Source organism: Mustela nivalis (assembly GCF_964662115.1).
Source record: "Mustela nivalis genome assembly, chromosome: 7".
NCBI lineage: Eukaryota > Metazoa > Chordata > Mammalia > Carnivora > Mustelidae > Mustela > Mustela nivalis.
The window spans coordinates 120,660,804-120,685,441 of NC_139026.1; the positions used below are offsets into that span (position 1 = coordinate 120,660,804).

General features: G+C 43.4%; 1 protein-coding gene across 17 annotated transcripts in view; it reads right to left on the reverse strand.

Annotated features, from left to right (window-relative positions):
- The window catches only part of SVIL (supervillin), a 205,448-nt gene that overhangs the window by 26,927 nt on the left and 153,883 nt on the right, over positions 1–24,638 (reverse strand). For 10 of the 17 annotated variants that reach the window (XM_082740814.1, XM_082740809.1, XM_082740816.1 and 7 more), the window contains 6 exons: positions 22,908–23,037; positions 9,017–9,164; positions 5,148–5,237; positions 4,971–5,057; positions 3,379–3,550; positions 1,125–1,297 (listed from right to left, as the gene is read on the reverse strand). In XM_082740814.1, coding sequence (XP_082596940.1) covers positions 1,125–1,297; positions 3,379–3,550; positions 4,971–5,057; positions 5,148–5,237; positions 9,017–9,164; positions 22,908–23,037 — 800 coding nt within the window. Of the gene's footprint in view, positions 1–1,124; positions 1,298–3,378; positions 3,551–4,970; positions 5,058–5,147; positions 5,238–9,016; positions 9,165–19,056; positions 19,105–22,907; positions 23,038–24,638 lie in introns of all 17 variants that reach the window. The other 7 variants (XM_082740813.1, XM_082740818.1, XM_082740821.1 and 4 more) reach the window with 1 other exon arrangement.

Genomic DNA, 24,638 nt, shown 5'->3' on the forward strand with positions numbered 1-24,638 from the left:
AACTTTATTTCTTCAACTGTTTTTTAAGAAATGTCTAGGCTGAAAGAAATTGAGAAAATTATTTTGCCGGGATTAAGGCCTTATACTACTTGACAATTCGTATGGCACAGAGGTTTTGAAATATCTTCTTAGTCAATCAGTTATAATGAAAAGACCAAATACTTCATGTAAATACTATATTTCTAAGAAAAACTTTCAGAAGTAGGTTTACAAGTGCTAAAGGAAAATACAAATTATAGCCAGACTATTCAATCTGCAAATGGTGTATACCCAAATTACATCCACAAAGAAAACCACTGTTTCAGAACAAGGGACCCTACCTCATCAGGCTGAGGAGAGCAGAGCAGCTGAGCCAGAAGTGGGACACAGGGCACAGAGCTACTGCCTCACTCATATTCACCACCTCTACCCCAAAGCCCCAACAGTACCCAATCCACATCCCCAATTTCCAAGGCTCCTATTAAATGAAATTTGGAAAGCATTGGTTTATACATTAATTAGTAATATGAAAATCTAGGATTAGGAAAAGCAGCCATTTGGGACATTTTCTCATGAGAAATTTTCTCATTTTCTCATGAGAGATCTAATGATTTGCTCTCAAACAAGATTAAGTGGAGAATTACTGTGTTTGGGCTCTACGGAGCTGAAAATGGGTTGAACTACAAAACCCTTCTCCTCCAATCTCTTGAACAGAAAACTCAGCAAAACAGGATAACTTAAATACAGGGCGCCTGGGTGGCTCAGTGGGTTAAGCTTCCACCTTTGGCTCAGGTCATGATCTCAGGGTCCTGGGATCGAGCCCCGCACCGAGCTCCCTGCTCAGCGGGGAGCCTGCTTTTCTCTCTCCCTCTGCCAGAGTACTTTCTCTGTCCTATAAATAAATAAAAACTTTTTTAAAAAATAAGAAAATGAGTTAATGTAGTGAACAGACACTCCACGCTCTAAGAAGTTCTGCAAAAAGCCTTTCCATTTTGAGGCAGGTGTGCACGTACGTCTGTGCAATCATTTTTATTTGATGAGTGTCTTTTGAGCACATGACTGACCCCAGCAAGGCAGAAAAAGATTAAAATCACCTAATCGCCAGACGCCCACAGAGAGGTGGAGCAGTGGTTCCACATACTCACTTTTTTCTACTTTCATGCGCTTCGACTCCATGAAGGCAACGTTTAGTCTCTGCTCCGTGTATTCCTGAAGGAGGTCTTCTCTGGCTGCCAGCATTTTCAAGGGGTTTTTGGAAGCCTGGACCCGACGCTTGGGCCTCACTGCACGCTTGTGCTCGGCCACAGAGGAGGTCAACCTGGGAAGCAAAGTGGAGTTGTGGCCTTGGTCTGCTTATTGTCCACGCCGGGGTTATCTGGGGCTCTCCAATGTGAAATAAGTCTCTTATCATTTTATTTTCTGATTTCATTGTCTTACAAGTCCTCCTCCTGCCCGTCACTCCCGGACATGTACACATAGAATCTTGGAGATGGGGGATTCAGGCCCATTTAGTCCAAGATCCTGGAGGCTCCGGGCCCCACACACCACAGCACACCCTGTGGTCTCTGCCTGGCCGTGCATCTGAAGCTTTGTGGGGCAGCTCATTCCACTACTAGAATGCTCTGAAGGGTAGAAAGTTCGTTCCTACCCTCATCACACCCATGGACTGGAGTATTAGGCACGTCTACTCCTGTCACTGGCGAGCCCTTCAGGAATTTACAGCCAGTCACTGCTTCTCGATTTCTCTTTCCTCCAGACTAAACTTTGTTTTCTGTGAAAAAACTGGTTTTCAGCTGCCTTCGTAACTCCCCCACAACCAGCCTCCTCTCAACTCTTTGCGCCTTTCTGAAAAGTAACCACCCTTTGAAGACTCTATTGAAATAAGACAGGCCCAAGAAGCCAGCAACAACGGCCACGCACTCACACGACTCTCTGGGGGCAGACCAGACACGGGGAGGGGGGCGATCCAGTCACACGGTCTCCTGACAGATTCCACTCCTACCCTCAGTTTCCAACTGCACATCCTCTGTGCTCTGATACATAATTCTGTCCTCTGTGTGACAGTGTGTGTATAAACACAGCTATAGCTATACCGAGATAGATACAACGATTTAAGCAATGACATTTGGGTTGGGAGAAGAGGACAAATGTGCAAATACATAAAATTTCATTTAAAAAGTTGGGAAATGGAAAGCTGTTCATTTTTTAAGATAGAAAATTGAGAAAAACTGAACACCACCCCCTCCCGAAATATGCAAAAAATGTATTTGGAGCAGCTTACAGGAAAATGTATGATGACCCCACAGTCTTCTGGAAGAGGGAGTCACTCAGATAAATTTGTGGGGAGGAAAAAAATGTGATCTGTGGCTGTGGGTGTAGCCTGCCCAGCATATATTCTCCCTGGCTTCCGGTAAGAAAACCTTGACACTGGCTCTGGCTCTGAGGGGCAGGCGTCCAGAAACCGGCTCTGGCCAATCCTCACCTTCCATCCCCTTGGCTATGATTGCTTTAGGACAGGGCTCGGACCCTAGAAAATCCAGCCTGGAACTTGGGTTGGAGGGAACTGCTGAGGAGAGAAGCTGCCGTACTAGAGTGGCCAAGCCAGTGGCTGAAACAGCCACACCAGATGGTGGCCATCGTCTGCCACGTGGTTACAGCTTGGCAACAGCAAAGCAGCCCCAAGAAACACCAGCAAGAGAGAGACCTCGTTCTGAGGAGCCTCTGGAACCTTGTTCACACTCACACTTTCCGGTAAGTGGACCTATAAATCCCTCCACACCTTTCTTTTGTCAAAGTCCATTTGACTTGGATTTCCTTCTGGCACCTGCAACCAAAGGAATCCCAAAACCACAATGGCTTTCCTGAGGTGGTTTAGTCATGATCCTGTGTGGAGAGTGACCCTTGGTCATCCCTGAGAAGACTCTCAGATCTATTCATTTCATAGATTAGTGGAGGGTAAGTAACCTGCTTTATGTATTTTCTAGTCCATTCTGTGAGTCTGAGCCCATGTAATCCAAATATTTTTCAAGGTTACAAGTATGAGTTCAATGTCAAATCAAAGACAGCATTGAGATTGCTGGCCAAATTTATGTGTGTCTAAAAATCTGCAAAACAATATTCAATTATGTGACAAACGCAGTGACCTTACTTTTATGGGCGGGGGCAAACACCCACGGCACACACGGTCTTCACCGACCTCCTGCCCGAGCGCATATCCGTTCTGGAGCGCGCATGTCACCTACTCTAAGTGCCTGGCTCTAGAGAATAACCCTGTGTCTGTGAGGAAGGTCTGCGGCAGAAGGAGGTGGCAGCGAGAGAAGATCCTCATGGAGGTACCGTGCGAAGGCTGACGACAGAATCATCCCTTCTCCGTGGGTGAAAGAAACAGAAATCACTCACTTAGGGGCATAAGGATCAAAAATGACATCGAAATCCTCATCCAGCTCCACAGGGCTTCGCGGGATGGTGTCATCCATGCTGCGGTAAAATCTGGCAAAGGTCTCGTCATCGTCCAGCTTCATGACCTCCTTCACAGATTTCCCAGTGACCGTGAGTACGGTCTCTCCGCCAACTATGACAGACGAAGCGAATACATGACCTTGGATTGGTGTCAAAACACTACCCCAACTACGCTTCACGAGGTCTTCAAAATATTTCCCCCAAATGCCAAGAGCAGAGAGAACGTGGTAGTTTCTGGGCCTTCCTGACGTCTCATGGAAGGACTGTCCATTGCAAAAACCTTGCACCCGGCAGGTGTTAGGACAGGAGGCGATAAAGGCCCACCGAGCATTTCTGAACCACGGGAGGCAGAAATGGCCTCGGCCTCATTCTAGATCAGAAATCAGTAAAAACTTTTTCTGGAAAAGGTCACATGGCAAACACTATAGGCTGTGCGTGGCAGGTCATAGGGCCTATATGGCAAGCACTCACCTCTGCTACTGGGCAAAAGGGACTCTTCACAATACATTAACAAGGGAGCATGACTTCGTTCCAAACAAACGTCATTAACAAAAACAGGTGGAGGGCTGGATTCGTTTCCTGACCCCCTGAGCTAGATCACCATTATACATATGTAATAGGCTTCAAATTGTTTGAACTTCTTGCCTTGCCAGTCATTATAACCTTACACTTTGATGTTGCTGGTATAAAGCATTTGTCTACATTATCCCCAACCTGTTAGGAGGTCACGGTCAACAGTAGCGACTCCAAGTGCTTAGTATGTGATTGGTTTCAGGTACTGGACGTTTTTATTGAGATGACGCTAGTTCTGCATATTATTCCTTTACTTCATATACTTTAAGGACTTTTATACTGACATATATTTCAACATGTATTCAAAAATCACTTGCAATATGTCATCTGCTACCTTATTAGAAACTGACAGATAGGGGTGCCTGTGTGGCTCAGGTCATGAGCCCAGGGTCTTGAGATAGAGCCCTGCATTGGGCTCCGTGCTTCTGCCTCTATCTCTTCCCTGGCTCACGCTCTCTTCCTTACTCTCTACCTCAAATAAATAAATAAAATCCTCAAAAAAAAAAAAAAAACCTGACATATACAATTTAAACTTCATCCAGTGTGTGATCATGTCAATTTTGTGTAATATCTGCTTTCAAGCATAAAAGCAAAATTACTGTGTTTCCAGTCCTGACTGGGTGACATCCCAAGGCCTGAGTGGGACTCAGGAACCCATCTTACTGGAGATCCCCGAACTAGTACAGTAAGAAGTGAATCAGACCCAGGTAATCCAATCATTTCTGACTTCCTTTTTCAAACCAATGGTAATGAAGATAATACTTTCACTATGACTTGGTGAAGTCAAACAGAAAGGAGACAATTTAGCTGAGGAGAAAAAGCAATCAGAATCACGATTTAGAGACTGAGAGAGAAGCGGGGTTTTCTGTTTAGGTTCCCTTAGCTATTCATTGGACTATGAATGACAGCCGAGCTATAAGCTCAAAACCCCAAGCCTCGCTCTGGCTTCCGGTATGTACCTTTGTTATTCAGCCTCCTCAGAAAGGTTTCCAGCCTGTCAAGCTTCAGGTCCGATTCCAACTGCATGTCTGGTCTGGCTTCGATATCTAGGTAGGTGGAAACCATCCATGAGACAGCGCCATGGGGACTCTTCTGGTCTTAGACCCATGGGCATATTAGGTGCCTCGGTGACTTACCTTCCAAGGGCTTAGAAACTGGTGTGGTGCCCCTTGTTTTACTACAGATGGGAGACGCCACTGGGGTTATGGCCGTGGGTGATGCCAAACCTGCAGAACATCAAGGAGCTAGTTAGTATCTCAGGATCATTTCTGGAAATTCCAGGGACCCTGCCGGATCTCCAATAGTCGCATTGTAGGCTTTACAACTTACAGACCTCACACACAGGCACACATGTGCACACGTATGTACATTCAGCAGGTATCATTGCTACGTAGGACAGCTGCAGATATGAACAGAGTTTTAGAGTTTCTAAGCCCTACAGTAGCTGAGAAGCTGCCACTCCAAAAGGAACAATGAAGACAGGTGAGAAAACGTGCCTGGAACACGTAAGTGGAATAGAAGAGTACATAAGGCATCAGAATATACTAAAACACAAGGAGTTGTGAGTCCTGAAGGCCCTTTAGGTGGTGGAGGTAGTTCAAGAGAAAGTATATTTGCACCACATCCTCCAGAGGCAGCGGAGAATGGGCCGTGTCATACCAGCTGCCAAGCGGCCCCTGGCACTGGGGTCTTCCTGCAGGATGACCCAAGGTAGGGCAGTTTGGCCTTTGGGGGCATCAGTCAGAGAGTGATTTTACTGAACAATAACCTAAGGAATACAAACCTTTTAGAAGAAGGACACAGAAGAGGATACATTTAAATTGATTTATGACCGCTGAAGGGTCATTTCTATCTCGGGTGTGGCTGGGAACTAGCTAAATGCTTTCACATACATTTATCAAGGAGCAGAGGTGGGGGTGGGGGATATGCCTGGGCAGTGCAGTGGGTTAAGAGTCTACCTTTCGGCTCAGGTCATGATCCCAGGGTATTGGAATCAAATCCCGAGTCAGGTTCCTTGCTCAGTAAGGAGCCTGCTTCTCCCTCTGCCTGTTGCTACCCCTGCTTGCATACTCTCTCTGCCTGTCTCTCTCTAATAAATAAAATATTTAAAAAAAAAAAAAAAGCAGAGCGGGGAATTTTTTTTTTAAAAGTGTAAGTGTTAGGGACATATGAAAGAAAGGCATTCAGCATAGAGAGGGTTTCTGGTTGGAACAAGAAACCTTAATAAGGACAAAGATGAGTACCTTTTTCCTCACCTAAGTAAAGGGATTGCAAAGGAAAGTAATTAGTGCATTTACAAAGAACAAAATGAGATGTTAATGTTCTTTGTATTCATTTGTAATAAATGTGAAATCATTAGATGACACTGTCCCTTTAAGCATCCCTCAAAGAACAGCATTTGAGGAATATGTAACTCACTATAGCTGACTAGGAAAAATAAATGAATGAATTGCTCTCCTCCTGTTCGCTGGAGAGGGATGTATAATAACATAAAACTTTTAAAGAAAAAATACAGAAATGTGGCTTAAAACTTCAGTTTTAGGTGATATTCTAGAAGTACTTCTTAATAGGTACATACATTTGCTTGATGATGTCCATAAAAAATCCAAACATTTGTTTCAATGACCAAGCCTGAAAAAGGTTTATGTAAGAAAGCCAACTTTCTTGAAAGATAATAAAGTAAAATTTGGTAACACAGCCTGTACAGGTGCCGTAAACCATCACCTACTAAAAGGATGCAAGGGAGACAACAGAAGAGTTTCCAAGCTCTGAAGCGCAGAGAACTTGGCCCTCCGGACTGTAGGGCCGCCCCCTGCTGCCCATTCAGCCAGCAGCATGTACAAGAGCTCCCAGAGGTGGGACGTTCCCTTTCCCAACTACTGGCAAAGGTTTCTCCCTAACTCAACACTGTTAAACAAAGCACTCCCCGCACCCCTTCTCAGAGAATTCTACCTGCAATAACCAGCCACCTACTCTCTTCAGAGACATCTTCCCAGCTCTCTTATTCAAAGGCATATTTTGAGAACTTTCAGGAGAATTGTCAAATGCCACAAGAACTAGAGCACTAATCCTTAGGTATAGTCTAGGAACATCAAAACATCTTAATGAAGTAAGAGAAGGGAAGGAAAATCAGGGTTAATATGTAGCAACACGCTGAGCTGAGAAGTCTCTGTGGCTGTGGCGTAGGGACTGTTATCCTGCAGTGAGGATATTACTGCAAATCAGAAAGAGCTGATGATTCCAGTGAAACATGTAACAGCAGAAGGTAAAAATATTAGAAAAACAGGATACAGTTTTTTTCCTTACATGAAAAGTATAAGACATTTATTTCCTGAGCCAGCCATATAGCACCTGTTAAATAAAGACCCTGGATTTGTTCAAGAAATGTGAAAGCAAACTCCTGCACTAAGGGATACAAACGTCTCTGACCTTGTTCTCCAAATCTACTTCCTCTGACATCCCTGTGGACAAGGACAGTGTATTTGGTAATAAGGGCCTGGTTACAAATAAATGGTAATTTTTAGGACAGAAGAAGAAGAAAGAAACCAAAGTCCAAAGTTATTGGGATAAAAGTCCAGGCTAAAAGTTGGAAGATGGGAACTCTGGTTCAAGTTCCCAGCTTGAGTTCTTAACCATCATGGGCCTCAGGGTCTGCTTTTGTTAACACAGGAACAGGGCTCGGGCCAAAGTTGTTTAACATGTGTACACAGGTCTCTGATCTGAGGAAGAAAATACGCAGTTACCACCTCATTCAGTGGGAGCAAATTACCTTCTGTTTTCCTACACCAAGATTTGAGTTAATCACAATTCAGGGCTTCCCCGCCCTTCCTTCTGCAAATATTTATTATGTGCCTACAATGAGTTAGGCACTATTTATAAGTGAGGATCCTGGAAGTTTTCCAGGGAAGAGAAGCATGAACTAAGAAAGTTGATGACAACATACATTAACTCTAAGTGCGTGTGAGCACTTATATCACGAAGTCAGGAAATTTGTTTTCAAACAATACCTGAGGAAATGAAAGTTTAGGCATATAGGTGATGAACGGACCCCAGATTTTAGGCATTTCCCACAGGATATGGAGGCTCAAAGCTTTACTGATCACGTGAGGTAAAAAGTGACTTCACTGACCGTGTGAGGCATTGGTCAATTTCATAAATCTTCCAATACCGACTTCAAATCAGTTTTAAGAGCTCAGCAGCAAAGAAGTGACTGTCTGCAGGGAATCCTACTTCCTCAGGATGGCATACGTCTTTTAAAGATCTATTAAAACCTCTCCAGAAATAGGGTTTTGTAAGCCAACAAACTCTAGTTCGATGGAAAGGGACCTAGGAACTCCTCTAAAAAGAGAAGATGCAAACTCCCTCTTCACTGACCAAGGCTTATTTGGGTCAACTGACTGCCAGGTGGCAAGAAAATGAAAATAATTTTAAAGCAATTATGGGAAAGGACTAAGATTTTTTAGAAGATTTGCCATTGCTTTTGAAACCTGTGCTCAACTTCCAAATGGCTAAACTCTGGGTGGCTCAGTTGGTTAAGCGACTGCTTTCGGCTCAGGTCGTGATCCTGGAGTCCTGGGATCAAGTTCCTCCTCAGGCTCTCTGCTCAGTGGGGAGCCTATTTCTCCCTCTGACCTTCCCCCTTCTCATGTGCTCTCTCATTCTCTCACTCTCAAATAAATAAAATCTTAAAAAAAAAAAAAAAAAAGGCGCCAACTGGCTAAATTCTGAAATGTGACTAATTGAATTATACTTCTTACATGAAGATGATGCCATTTAGGAAGAAAGGGTTTTCAGTAGGAAGAGCTCCCCAATCTATGCCCCCCCAAATCTGTACAACTTCAGTAAGAGTAAAAACTAAAAGAGACCATGGCTTGATTTTTTAAATTGGGTTATCACAGGCCATCCTCCCTTCCGTGGGCAACTGAATCTGTGTGTGTGTCCCCCCACCCCCCGGCATGCACACATGCACACGCACATACACACACACACACACACAGACTCTGACCTTTCTTCACCATCCTGCCAGCCACTGTAAACTGGGTGGAGTCGTTGGCCGCCCCTTTGCCTTTCGTCTTCCAGGCTTCTTCTCTCACAGAGATGAGATGCTTCCTCTCTTCGATAGTCATCTGGCTCTCTCGACTTTCTGTGACCCGCTGTTTACAAAGCATGCCAGGGAGAAAAGAGGACAGGGAAATGACAGAGCTGTGAATTTCAGCATGTAGCATATTGTGAGCTAAAGAGCAGGCAAACAAACAGGAGGGCTACACTGCCCAAAAAATGTCTGTAACTGTTCTAGCGGAAGTAGTTGGGGCACCCTTACTCCCAGCTTGGGTGAGAGATCACCAAGAGCAACACTGAAACTTTAGGTTAAAACTTTGATTTTTTTTTCCCCACTTATTCGTTTGGACTACTGGACTACCCAAATGACATCCTGTAAAAATAAACAAAAATAGAGACTCTCTTCCAGGCCATCAATTTAAAAGTTGCTCGACTGTACCGAGTTAGCTAAACTCCATTGATTAGGAAATTTCATCCATCTGTTCTCACAAAAGACATGGTCAATCCAGAAAAATCTTACCCACTTCAGTTCACAAGGATCACAGTCAAGTATAAAAGAGAGAAAGCTGAGTAGGAATCAGGTGTGCTACAAGAAGGTTTTCTGGAACTCAGCAGGTTTCCTAGACAACTCTGGTAGATGGGCAGTCAGGGAAGCAGGTCAGCCCCTAAAAGGGACTTCTGGGTCCCAATGTGTCTGATGACGGAGGATGAATGGTGCTATGGACATAACCTACATTCAGACCAACATTTCCACCTAAAAACTACTTTCAAAAGCTTCTAATTGGGGTTCTGGAGATACCTGCTTCTTCAGTTTCTAAGGCCTTGGTGAACTCATTTGGCCTGAGAGAAAAAGGCGTAGGGAACTGAGGGAGGCCGGGAGAGGAGAGGAAAGAGGACAGGACTGGGCTGAGGTGAGAGGAGGAGGAACAAGAAGAGGTGGCAGAAAACTACGGAAAGAACCTAGATGTCCATCAACAGATGCATGGATAAAGATGTGGCGCATACACACACACACACACACACACACACACACACACACACACTGGAATACTATGCAGCCATCAAAAGAAATGAAATCTTGCCATTTGCGACGATGTGGATGGAACTAGAGGGTATCATGCTTAGCGAAATAAGTCAATCAGAGAAAGACAACTATAATATGATCCCTCTGATATGAGGAAGTTGAGAGGCAACATGAGGGGTTTGGAGGGTAGGAAAAGAATAAATGAAACAAGATGGGATCGGAAGGGAGACAAACCATAAGAGACTCTCAATCTCACAAAACAAACTAAGGATTGCTGGAGGGAGGGATAGTGTGGCTGGGTGATGGACACTGGAAAGGTATGTGCTATGGTAAGTGCTGTGAAGTGTGTAAACCTGGTCATTCACAGACCTGTACCCCTGGAGTTAATAATACATTATATGTTAATTTTAAAAACTGGGGGAAAAAAAAAAAGACAAAGAAGAAGAAGAAGAGGTGGCAGAGGGGAAGGAGCGTGCCAGGGACAGAGTGTGGATAACGGTGGTGGGCGACACCAGGGCGGGCGGTCCTCAATGCTGATAGGACAGTTTGCTTTCCCTCGGCCTCCATGCTGTCTCTCCTCTCACTACTGACCCCTCTCAGAGTTACTTGGAATTAGGGTCAAAGTAGGCACAGATCATGAGGAGGAAATGAAAGAGAAGGGCTTTTTAATTTGGGGGCCATTTTTTTGTTTTGGTAAAATTTAAGATTTGCCAAGTGGCAGGGAGCACAGGACAGGGAGAGATGCAGGGGCAGGAGCTGTGGGAGCGAATGTGGGGGAAGGAAGAGAGGAAAAAGCCTCCCTCCGGAGCACGAGCTTCCCTCGCTCGCTCCGTGGTCCACTGTCTAGGTTGCTCCTGTGACAGGGGCTCCAACGCTGGTGTGGCCTCCTGGCTATGTGCTTCGGCTCGAACCTCAGCCCCTTCTAAGACCTGAGGTGCACTGTTCCTGCTGGGGCTTTGCTTTCAAACTATGGATGACCTTGCCTTAACCTCTTTTGGCAGGTTCCCCAGCTCTTATTCTCTTGTTAGTTTTTCCTTGGATAAAAAGCAACAAGGTCAAGGTGATCATAGACCTTCCACGGACTGAAGTCAGAAAACCAGGAGAGCCTTGAGGATACTTCCCTTAACTGACCAACAGGAAAAGCAAACAAACAAACAAACAACCTCTAGATTCATTCAGCAAGAAAGCAGAGATCAGCAAGGTTCATCCACGATGGAGGGTAATACAGGAGCGGGGTCCTTCCCTCGTTTCCAAGAGAGAAGTGCATAAAACCGTATCTGCAACGGCCACGTTCAGGTTTGACCATGAACAAGGACTTCTCCCTCATCTAGTTCATGAATCCTCTACAGAGTTCTTCTACAGAGCAATCACAGCCAAAATGGACTTTGAGATCTTTGATGATGAAATTAATTTAAGTAAAAGCCCTTTTCCTGAAGAGAGAGCGGGGGCTAGAAGGGGCATGGCTGGAGGGGAACGGGCACAGCTGGAAATGGGCTGTGGATTGAACACTGCATCAAGGTTACATTTCCTCATCTCCATCACTGTATTGTGATGAGACCGAACATTTGTGTGCCCCAGATTTCCTATGCTGAAACTTCATCCCCAGGGTGATGTCTTAGGAGGTGAGGCCTTTGGGAGGCGTTCAGTCAGGAAGGTGGAACCCTCCTGAAGAGGACTGACACCCTTATAAAGGACACCTCAGAGAGCCCCTGTGCCCGTCCTACCGTGGGAGGAGGGTCACCATGTGAGGCTGCAGCGAGGAGATGGTCCTCTACAAACAGCAAGTGGGCTCTCAGCAGACAGGGAACACACTGGCACCCTCATCTCGAATTTCCGGCTTCCAGAACCGTGAGAAAGCAATTTCTATGGTTTATAAGCCACTCAGTCTATAGCGTTCTATTAGGGAGCCCCAATTTTGTAGATCATGTATGTGTACATGAGACAGGAGGGGACGGGTGGAGGGAAGAGATGAGATGGGGCACGGGTGGCAAGCAAATGCCAACAGTTGGTGGCTCTGGTAAAGGCGATATGAGAGAGCCCTATCACGGCGCCTTTTTTGTAAGTCTTAAATTTTATCAAAATACAATATTATCCCAAGGTTAAAAACCCTTTCCCTGCACTTTTCCACATATGGCTGGTGAGATGACCCTCATTCCAAGTAACTCTCCGAATCCAATACCCTTATTAAATAAACTCCGAGGTTGACTTGCCAGGAAGACCTCATCAAAATTCAAAAAGGATAATACGTTTTCTTTGAAAATGAAGTTTCAGGAGGGAATTTTAATCAAATCAATGTAGCACTTGGCTTAAAATATTCTGAAAAAACATATGAAGTGCCAAGAAAGTTTGCTCCTCCGAAGAGCCAGACATCATCATTCTGCTGAACTTGGGAACATGTATCCAAAGTCCCGGGTGTGGCGGTGGGGTGTGGTTCATGACTCAAAAAAATGGCATCCCCGAGTCCACAACTCCATTTCCTAAAGCAATCAGATATCCCTGGAGCTCCTACAAGAACATGGAAGCTACCAGCCCAGGAATGATACAGCTGTTAGAGGCTTTAAAGCTTCCAGTAGTTTGCCAGATCTTTGTCAAGGAGTGTTTTTTTTTTTTTTTTTTTAACTCCTCTCTCAATGATACTATTGAACATAAAACTTTTTGCCTCTCTTTCTTAACATGGCTACTTAGTGAAGTTGGCTTAGGGCCCTTAATTGCTGACTTCAGATGGATCTATAATGTGGGTAAGAAATATACAGCTTTCAATCCACAGAGACGATTAATACAATTTCTCACAAGATACATATTTAAATTTCATTATTGTCTTGTTTTTCCTTTCTAAGTTGTTCTTTCCTTGTTTAGAGAAGGACATGGTATACATTATAGTAAGTATTGTGCCATTTTCCAGGCTCGTCTAGATTTAGCTGGTGATGGTTTAGGATTGACTGGAATAGTAAGAGAGTTAGGGCAGAATGTGAATGGAAGCCCTACCCAGTCTGTCCTCCATTCTTTCAAATGCAGATCCCATGAATGTGGCAGAGAGATGGAAACAGCGAGGGGAGAGAATAACCATATATGTGTGTGCATGCACCTGTGTGTGTGTGTGTGTGTGTGTGTGTGTGTGTGTGAGTGTGTAGAAGCCAGTGAAACAAGTAAAGTAGCTGGGGAAGAAGGCAGGTCTTAGGGACAGACAGAGAATTAATAGAACACAGTTTGAAATTAGGCAAAGGGTCAATCTGCAAGAATGTTTTCAGCTTACTGCCTTGTTACAGATGCATTTGCCTCTGTACACCTACCGGGAATACACAACGTAAATCTTCCCACATGTTGTTGACACAGAGAGGTGATACAAGAAGAGAGAGCAAATCTAACATGTTCTACTAGGATTAGTACAAATTTAAACTGGAGGGCTTCATGAATAGAAAATACTGTGATCTGGCTTTTAAATTTTTATCTTATGCACATCTAGTTAGGCTAAAGAAATTATAAGAGCACAGATTAAGTAGTAAAAATAAAGTGACAAATCAGTACTGTTAGCTTTTTTGTGTGTAAGAATTCTATGTACTGTTAAAGAATTGTGGCTTTGCACCAGCTCCCCCTGACCCTGCCAGTGATTTTAGTCCCTCATCAGTACACGCAGCCTTTGATGGCCTGAACAAAACATGGAGAAAGATCTTAACTAGGCTTAAGCCTCAAACTAACCATGGTCTTGCTACCATCTACCAGCAGCTAAGATAAAGGGAGGAGAATACAGGGAAATATTCTTCTGGTGCAGTTGTGAGGCATGTGAGGAAGAAGGAAATGTGTGTTAAAGCCCAACAAAGAGACAAATGGGCCATTTAGAAAGAATGTGTGTGCTGTTGTAATGCTCTGTTTTCTTTTCTGAGCCTCTGCATAAGTGAACACAGATACCAGGACCGCAGGAGGTAAGGAGTCTCTGAGACACTGATGAACTCCAACTACAAAGGCTGGTACATAAAATGTTTATCTGGGAAAGCTGTCACGATATAAAAATACAGAATTTTAGGGCTATTTTAATTTTGAAGCAATTAAATATAAATTACTTCTGGTGAGTGGTATTTTTCTTTAAACTTAAATATGTATGGAGAAGTAGTCCATGTTCATGGATTGGAAACTATACCATTGTCAAGATGCCAGTTCTTTCCAACTCTATCTACAGATCTGATGCAATTTCAACCAAAATCTCAGCAAGCTACTTTGCAGATATTGATGAACTAATTCTAAAGTTTATATGGAGAGGGGGAAAGACCCAGAATAGCCAATATAATATTGAAGGAGAAGAATGAAATTGGAGGACTGGCACTACCCTACTTTAAGACTTACCACAGAGCTATAATAATCAAGACAGTGATTATTATATTATTATGGTACTACTGGGGAAACAAACAAACAAACAAACAAACAAAAAAAACAGATCAATAGATCAATAGAACAAAACAGAGAGCCCAGAAATACACTCATACAAATAAACTAACTTTGAAAGGTCCAGGGCAATACAGTGAACATCAGAAAGTCTTTTCAACAAATGGTGCTGGAACAACTAGATACCCACTTGCCAAGGGAAAAAAAAAAAAAAAAAAAAAAAAAAAAAAAAAAAAAGAATCTAGACACAGAATTTACACCTTCCCCTAAAAATTAACTCAAGATGGATCATAAGTCTAAATGTAAAATGCCAAACTAAAATTTATAGAAGATAGCATGGCATAAAAATCTAGATTACCTTGAATGCAATAACTTTTTAGATACAACACTAATGAGAGAAAGAACCAATAAACTGAAATTCATTGAAATAAAAAAAGCCTTTGCTCTGTGAAAGCACTGTCAAGAGAATGAGAAGACAAGCCCCAGACTGAGAGAAAATATTTGCCAAAGACACATCTGAGAGAGAAATGCTATCCAAAATATATAAAGAACTCTTAAAACTCAACAATAAGAAAATAAACAACCAATTGAAAAATGGGCTAAGATCTGAATGGACATCTTACCAAAGATTTTTATTTAATAAAATAATTTTATTTATATTTAATTACAAGCACATGAACAGGTGGTCCACATTGTATGTCATTAGAGAATTGCAAATTCTGACAACAATGAGATTATCACTATACACCCATTAAAATAGCCAAAATCCAGAACACTGACAACACCAAATGCTGGTGAGGCTGTTCAACAACAGGCAGTCTTATTTTTTGCTGGTGGGAACGCAAACTTTTGGTGCAGCCACTTCGCAAGACAGTTTGGCAGTTTCTTACAAAATTAAACATACCCTTACCATGTGGTCCAGAACTGTGCTGCTTGATCGCCAAATGAGTTGAAAATGTTTACACAAAAACCTGCATGTGGGTATTATAGCAACTTTAGGTATAACTGCTAAAACTTGGAAGCAACTGAGATGCCCTTCAGTAAGCAAATGGATAAATCAACTAATTGGAATGAGAGAAGATCAGCATGGCCCCTTGCACGAGAATGACATGCATATTCATGGAGTGTTCAATATATTTTTTTTAAAGATCCTATTTATTTATTTGACAGACAGAGATCACAAGTAGGCAGAAAAGCAGGCAGAGAGAGAGAAGAGGAAGCAGGCAGAGACAGAAGAGGAAGCAGGCTCCCTGCTGAGCAGAGAGCCCAATGCGGGGCTCTATCCCAGCACCCTGGGATCATGACCTGAGCCAAATGCAGAGGCTTTAACCCACTGAGCCACCCCGGTGCTCCAAGTGTTCCATATTTTTAAAACAAATGCACACACACAAACAAACTGATATAACCAGAAAGAGAATATTATTCAGCACTAAAAAGAAAGACGCTATCAAGCCGTGAAAAGGCATGGAGGAACCTTAACGGCACAGGACACAGTGAAAGAAGCTGATCTGAAAAGGCTACATGCTGCGTGATCCCAACTCTACAACTTTCTGGAAAAAATAATTATGCCTCCCTCATAATTACCCCTCCCAAATACCCAACTTTTTTATCAACTTGGATGGGACTGGAAGAGATTATGCTGAGTGAAATAAGTCAAGCAGAGAGAGTCAATTATCATAGGGTTTCACTTACTTGTGGAGCATAAGGAATTACACAGAGGACATTGGGAGAAGGAGAGGAGAAGCGATTTGGGAGAAATCAGAGGGGGAGATGAACCATGAGAGACTGTGGACTCTGAGGAACAAACTGAGGGTTTTGGAGGGGAGATGGTGGGGGGTTGGGTGAGCCTGGTGTTGGGTATTAAGGAGGGCATGTATTGCATGAAGCACTGGGCATGGTGCATAAAAAATGAATCTTGGAACACTGAAAAAATAAAATTAAATTAAGAAAAAAAGATTGCCAAGGATTTGAGGGAGGGAGGTATAAATAGATGGAGGGCAGGGGGTTTTTAGGGCAGTGAAACTAGTCTATATGATACTATAATGATGGACAAGTATTATCATATGTTTGTCAAAATCCAGAGAACATGCACCGGGAAGGAGCCCAAGTGTGAACTATGGACATTGGGCTCTAATGATGTGTCAGTGCAGGTTCAACATATTTAATAAATGCACCACTCTGGTGTGGGAACTTGATGGTGGGGAAAGCTCTGTGTGTGTGTGTGCACGCACGCGCGTGCGTGTATGTGCCGACAGGGGCACAGAAGGTATATGGGAAATCTCTATACTTTTGGCTCATGTTTGCTGTGAACCTAAAACTACTTTAAAAAATAAAGGTGATTTAGGGGCGTGTGGGTGATTCAGTAGGTTAAAGCCTCTGCCTTCAGCTCAGGTCATGATCTCAGGGTCCTGGGATCAAGTCCCACATCAGGCTCTCTGCTCAGCAGGGAGCCTGCTTCCCCTCTCTCCCCGCCGGTCTCTCTGCCTACTTGTGATCTCTCTCGGTCAAATAAATAAATAAAAATGTTTAAAAAAATAAAGTTGATTTTAAAAAGTGTGTATATGTGTCTAAATATAATAAATATAATTTGTATTTAAAGAGTTCAATAATGTATCTTTTCTTTTCCAGCTTAATATGACTTATTTAAAAGAAACAACCCCTCTCCCTTGTCCCAATCATAGAACAGCAGGTTTGCTCCAGATTTCATCCTGTTTTTTGGGGGTGGACATCCTGTCTGTGTGGGGCTGGGATCTCACAGACCAGCATTCTTAACTTCAGAGGAACCCAGGAGTGAGGAAGAGGCTGCCTTAGGGGGATTTCCACTGCGAAGATAAAAGATGAAGCAGGAGGGCCCAGCAGATACCTCGCTGGGACAGCACTCTGTCAATTTCATATCTGATATAAGGTCTCACTGCCTCTTTGTCAAAGACCTATTTTGTCACCACTCGTCCTAACAGAACACTATAATCATGAAATTTTTAGTTAGAACACACCTTAGAGGTAAGAAAGACCCAGTTCTGGGGCACCTGGGTGGCTCAGTCACCTAAGCCTCTGCCTTCGGCTTGGGTCATGATCCTGGGATCGAGCCCCACATCAGGCTCTCTGCTCAGTGGGAATTCTGCTTCTCCCTCTGCCTCCCTCTCTGCCTACTTGTGATCTTTCTCTCATAAATAAATAAAATCTAAAAAAAAAAAAAAAGAAAACCCACTTCTGATGAGAAGACAAAGGCCCTCCGAGGGAAATGACTAGGTTAAGGTCCTTAAGACGGAGGGAGGATAGAATCTGGGATTCATGACAGTGTGGATGCAGGCACTTCTCCCAGACACTCTGACCCCAGGGACATTACAAAGGGAATGAAAAACAATCTCTGGTACTCTGGGCTTTAAAAGTGATAGTGTGTTTTGCACGAACAGAAAGATTCCACCCAAGTCAGATCTCCTTTCTGGGGTGGGTTTCAAAGGAGGTACAGTGGAGATGGAGCAAGAGGGCTGTGGGCTCTCATCTCAGTAAATTACTGCGAGGAGGTCCTGTCAGCCCAGCCTCTTCCCTGCTCTACCTTCCCCTCTGGCCCATCCACACCCACCTACTTCCACCGCAACTCCGTGTCTTCCTTTATCAGGCCTAGCAAGATAGCACTGTTCCCAACTGGGAGCAGAAAGCTTCGGCACAGTCCTTGGGCTTCTGACTTACCTTGGACATTAAAAGGGGAAATTCTTCTCTTAAACCGGTTTCACAATTCCAAGGTCAAAGAATGCCATCAAGTCTGCCTAAAAGTCTGACCCATGGATGTGATGTGTGTGACTAACTCTAATTATACAAGAACTGATCTCTCTCTCTCTCTCTCTCTCACTGACTCACACACACACACACACACTGAAATGCAGCGAAGAAGTTCCATCCCCAAATGAAACAAGCTCTTCCCTACTGCTCAGAAATTGCAATGAGGCTTAAAATGCATAGGCTTTTCCTCACCTGATTAACAGATACAAAAGACAGGTGTTTATGGGCAGCAGGTATAGTAGGAGAATAAGTAGAAGCATATACAGGTTCCTATAGAGCAAAGCAAGAGGATTAGAGGTGAAAAGAGAAGGTTTATCAGAGCTGGGAGGGGAGGAGTAGAGACAAAAACGAAGTATCTCAACCAGGATGTTAATTTACTCATTGCAATTTCAGTTCTCTTTTCAAGACAGTCCCTTCTATTTGTTTGTTTTCTTAGAGGGCTAACAGAAACCCATACCAGCACAGTAAATACAATCGAGTCAGTTCTGTGCAGTAATTACGTGAGTTAATGACAAGATTACTGCAGTCTCTACCATATTCAGTTACAGAGAGGGGAACCCCAAAGTTCATCGACAGGTTCAGCGTTTACCATAAAATCTCTTAAAGTCTTTAAGGTTTGTCATTATACAATTAAAAAAAAATTAAATAGGATAGCTGTCTTCTCTGGATAGAGGTGGCATCTTCCCTGGGAGCAAGAAACCAAACAGCGAGAGCTTAAAAAGGAAACACCAGTGATGAAAATTATACATGGCGAGGTCGAATTGTGGCTAGAATCTAGAGGACACCTACATTAGAGTCAGGCTTACCCAAAGCAGATTAGAAATGGCACTATCATCTGCAAATCCTCCTTCTTCCTACAGGTTAAAACAAACAGGAAACATTGCAGAGTGCTGAAAGAGTAGGGTAGGGTTAGGGTGTCACAAGCACTCTCAAGGAATTGGTGCCTGGGCTCACTTGGACGCATGCACAAACATGCTCACACAGTCGGTGACACAAACACCAGGGAAACTCCTATCCCATCAGTGAGATGATAATCGCTCCGCCTTTCTCTCCCTCCTCCCTTAGCTCTTTGAGGCGACTTCTTTCTCCTGAACTGTAATTTGGAATTTCAATGTCAGCAGACAATTAGACCATGAATGTGGCAGATCTACCTTCGTTCAATTTTCAAGAACATGCTTCGGGACATCACAGATCTTAGCTTGATTCACTGACCTGATACTACTGAGCACAGCTGGATATTAACTCCACATCTGTGACTCAGACACAGAACTTGTAATGGCACATTCTATAAAGGGATTTTATTTCCTGGAAAAAAGTCTGATATACTGGATGATTATCTTAAACTGTAAGGGAGTCATGACATACCTTGATGTCAAACATGCCAAAATGAGGTGGAAATTTAAAATAATCACTTGGTTAAAAATAAATAAATAAATAAATAAATAAATAAATAAATGCAATTGAGTGGTAATGGAGAGACTCCCGCTGTGAAAACTTTGTTCCATTTTTCTCGCTCTTTGGATGGAACAAGTTAGCCTGGAGGGACCGGTCTACGGATAACACTCAAGTGCACACATTCCGGACAGTGTGGACCTGGCCAAATCCACAAACCACATGGCTTTCCCATCTTCAGAACTAATTATACTTGCTATAAAAGCAGACATGCTTAAGTCAGGTTAGCCCTGCCCTGGACTAAGCCAAGAACAGGAGAAAGAAGAGAGAAGAAAAGAAGAGCAGCAACGGGAGAGAAAGGGAGAGAGAGAGAGGAGAGAGGAAGAACCCAGAATGGTGATTACAGGAAAGGAGGGAGTCCAGTAAACAAATGATTTGTGCTCTGAAGCTCCAATGCGGGGGGGGGGGGGTCAGAATAAATCTGGAAAGCAGGGAACTGCTGTTAAGTGAGGTGTTCTCTGAAATACAACCAGTCTTTTTATAGGGAATGGGAAGCTCTTAGTTCCCCAAATCTATTCATGGGCCAAGAGAGATTTTCTTCCCAGGAAGGATCCAGAACGGGATGCCGGCTAGAGCATCAGGAATTTGTTTTGTCTGGGGACCAACTCTCTGACAGAAACAAGACCCTTATAGATTTTTCAAGGCATCGTTCATTGGTTTCTAATGCGGCCACTAGACAATCTAAAATTACTTGTGCTGCTCACATTTTATTTTTACTGGACAGCGAGGATTTTCATAGGGGCCACAGGCATGATTTATAGGGAGTCCCATCTATTTCCTGCCTCCTCTGCATTTCCCCAGGCTGCAGCTCACAGGGTTGTGCTTACAACATACAAAAGCGGGAGGAGGGCGGACGGGCCACCACAGTTCTGTGCCTTTGATGAATTCACAAACTATGCTGGAAGTGAAGCTCTGACTGTATAACCAGCTCTCTTCTTCTCTGGGTGGAAAAAATGGAAGGTTCTAGAACTTGCTCCCCTTAGCAGAGCTCTCCATCAGCAAATCTAGATCCAACCCAGGCAGTCAGATCCCATCTGCATGCACCACATGGCATGAATATCTTTCTTTCTCCGGGCAGCATTCAGACACCCAGGAGCAGAGGCGTCTCTCGAGCACCGTTCGGCTGTGGGGGGACCGTATGAAGACAGATTAGGTTTAAGGCACCTCACATCTGAGCCCAGCGAAGGTGTGACCGAAAAATATTGCCAGCCCTTAGGATGAAAAGAAGCCGAGGGCTTATCAGGGGCCATGTGAAAACCACTTGACCTCAACAGAACCTGAGATTTCCCAATGTCTGTTACAAAAGCCCAAAATAGATCGGCTTATTTTAACTTCAAAGAGCTTACTGTCTCAGGCCCTGGCGAACTAGGTCACTGAGGAGGAGGAGGAAGAAGAGGAGGAGGAGGCAGAGTGCATTCACGATGGCTGCGGCATCTGCAATGTCCCAGAGCACAGAGACAAGTCTGCACACTTGGGTCCCAGGCATGCTTAGAGCCCCGGCGCTCCCATGGGCTGTGCTCTCCCCCTGGGCAACAACAGTCACCACCTCAGCACCCCCGCCTGCTGAAAACCTAAGTGGGGCGAAGTTCAGATCTCATCCTCTACTCACAGCTCAAATGATTCCCCCCTCACCTTTTAAGGGGTTGGGCGCCTATCCCATTCACTGTTCCCGAGGAGCCCAGCTACCTTTCTGCATGAGAGCTGTATCTGAATTTTCGCCAACCCCATATGGGCCTGTCAGCTCCTATGGCTTCTCTGCATCTTCCAAAATGACCAACAAGAAGTGAGTGTTAAAGTTATTGTTGAACCGATGATTTCAAGACCCTTTTAAATAAAGTGTGTGGGCAACAGGGATACATCGAGGGAGCCCGGTTTTTGTTTTTGTTTTTTCTCCACTTCAAGATCGCATTCTTGAAATCCAGATTTCGCCCACATGCTTTTAAGTCAGCTGTATTAGAGAACTTTACAAATAGCTGAAATGATGTTTTCAGTCATTATCTTTAATATCTTATATGTCTCAAACATGAAAATACCAATTGTTGTTTCAATTCAACCTAAGAGAACACACAAGGACCATATCAAATAGCACCAGAATTCTCGCGGCTGAAATTATGTTTTCAGCCACTATCTTTAATATCTTATATGTCTCAAACAAGAAAATTCAAATTGTTGTTTCAATTCAACCTAAGAGGACTCACAAGGACCATATCAAATAACACCAGAATTCCCGCCTTAGCATCCTACACGGGCACCTCCCTTCCATGGAAGTTTCTGAATGGCTACTGGTCACATTCACAGTTCCTCTCTTCCATAGATGTTAAGTTGTTTTAGAACTAAAAGAGGTACAGGGGCTCATCCAGGTGGAACTGTTGGTTTTTTGGGGTTTTTTTGTTTGTTTGTTTCTGTTTGAAGATTTTTGATCCTAGAAGTTGGCCAGTGGACACGTGACAGGTGGCCGCCTTGTCCCCAGCCAGGACATGCATTTGCAAGCGTAGGGCCAAGCGACAGGAAACTCACCATCAGCTCTGAGAGTGCGCACTGACTGGTCCAAAGCTGGTCATCATCACATTAGTAATTTAATAACTTGTCAGTATCGAAACACTTGCCAGTATCGATCACAGAGCATTACTTGTTTTTTTGTTTTTATTTATTTTTTATTACCTGATTTTAATTTGTAACGAATTTTGCTATACATTTTCAACATGAGGCACACCTGGCTCCTTGTAAAACACGCTCACAATAATAAGTAATAAGAAAGTAAGTACTCACTGACCACACATATGTCCTTGTTTTGTATTTTTCAGTTTTTAAATCTTAGCACAGGACATTCAAGACCGCATTGTAAATGCATCTTATAAATGGCTTGTGGTCAACTAAAGATTGTTACTCTAAAGATTTTAATAACACTGTAATGCCAAAATGACTTCGCTTTGGAAGGTTTTAAACCAAAGTGAAAGTACACACTTCAAAATATAGGAGCTTGCTTGCTTCACGCACTATGTACACAGTGCTGTTCACACTTTGATAGCATCTCAAGGCTTGACCTTTTGATCAGTTTCAGCTGCTGTGAGGCAGATGTGTAGTGTGTACCCGAGGCAAGACAGCGCTTCCCAGAGTGGGCATTAGTTAGGGCATGCTTGCCTAACTGATACACTTCCAAGCGTGATGTTATTTGAATGTTTTTTCTGAACATAGAGAACGTTACCTTCTTCTTGAGGGACTGTTCCGTTTCTTGTATGTGCAGGCTGCTGGTGACAGACGCCTTGCCATACTCCTGCTTTCTGATGAGTCTGTTTTTCCAATCTTCTTCCCCACTCTTCTTCAACAGTGCTAACCTGGGGGGAAAATAAGCCAACCAAAAGGGGTTCAGCACCAAACTCTACCTTGTAACAGAAGCATAGTTTGGGTAAGTTAGTCTTTGGCCAAAACATGACCACAGCTACCAACTTTCAATCTTTTTGAGTTTCATTTATTCTGAAAAAAGTCCTGCCTGGAAAATTAATACAAGCATCCCCTTTTCTAAGATGTCCTTTCCCCCAAATCTTAGTATCAGCATTCCACCAGAGGAATTACCTTTGTGTTTTTTAACTTGCCCTTGGGCTGAGAACAAGATGAAGGTAAACCATCCCCAGAGAAAAAATGTTTTCTAGTGACCCCTTCTGGTCACTTTGTGGAATAACATTTAACAGCTACAGCTGGATGGACAGTACTCCTTTGCAGAAAATTTAGCAGAAATGGCTTTGAAAACTTAAAGCTATAAGGAACTGATAATCACTTCATATCTTTCAAGAAAAGGCAAAAGAAGATGTTTAAGATTTTCATCTCTCTGTACTCTAAGCCCTGTTCTTTTCCTCCAAAGGTACGTGGTCTCTCCAATCTATCTTAATATGGAAACTATTCTCTACAAACCTGTTTTAAATGTTTTAAAATGACTCCAACTTTCCTCCTGGGGAAAGCCACATACAAAAAAAGAATATAATTAATTGGGGTTTTTTACCTAACCTACTTTAGCTCAATTTGATGTGACCTGGTACCAAGCTGCCTGGATGCTACAGCCTGGGAAAAGGCTGTTTCCATGAGCATAAGGTTTCTTCAGCTTGCTCTCCTATGATGAATGAAGCTGTCTCAGGCACTGAAGTTGGCCAGACATAGGAAAGATGAAAGGAAAAAAAGTGATCACTAAACTCATTTCAGCTGCTGTTCAAATAATGTAAAGATTGGGGGAAAAGGCATTAGACGGCCCCCGCCGTTCTTCTCTGCCGAGCCTGCTGGGTGGGGTCTTTTGAACATCCTAGTGCATGTCCATAAATGGCATACTTGAAAGCACATCAGCTCTAGCCTGGCCGTGAACTCTGGCCCAGTAGCCTGGCATCCTTTCCTTGTTGGTAATTCTGGGAACTGGACTCAATGGTCTCTTAGGTCCCTTCTACTCATCTTCCTGACTCCACTAATGAAAGTTTTCCTGTGCAAATAAGAAAAACAAATGTTGCAGTACTTAAATAAGAATCTACTTCCATCTAAAAATTTGTACATAATCATACCTTGTCTATTCATTCAAGGAATGGAAAGTAAGCACAAAGAGAAGGAGTCCCCTAAAAGGGAAGGAGTTTCAAGCTCTGGACCTATTCCCTTCTCTTCCTTTTCCTTTCTTTCCTTTCCGCTATGTTAGAGCACATAAGACCTCACACGACCATTCTATAAATCTGATACAATGCCACCTTATTGTGATATTGTGATTTACAATAAGAAATTTGTTCTTGGATTTCATCACCCTTCCGGGTCTAGAGCTGCTAAACCCCTTGAAATTTCCTAAGTGATGAGAATGACAGAGGTGTCTTTATATTAATCAGGTGACCTTAGGGAAGCCCTTAAGGATGGGGACTGGTTGCCAGGAGAACCAATCATGTGGTTTGTGATTAGAGGAGTGGGACTTACA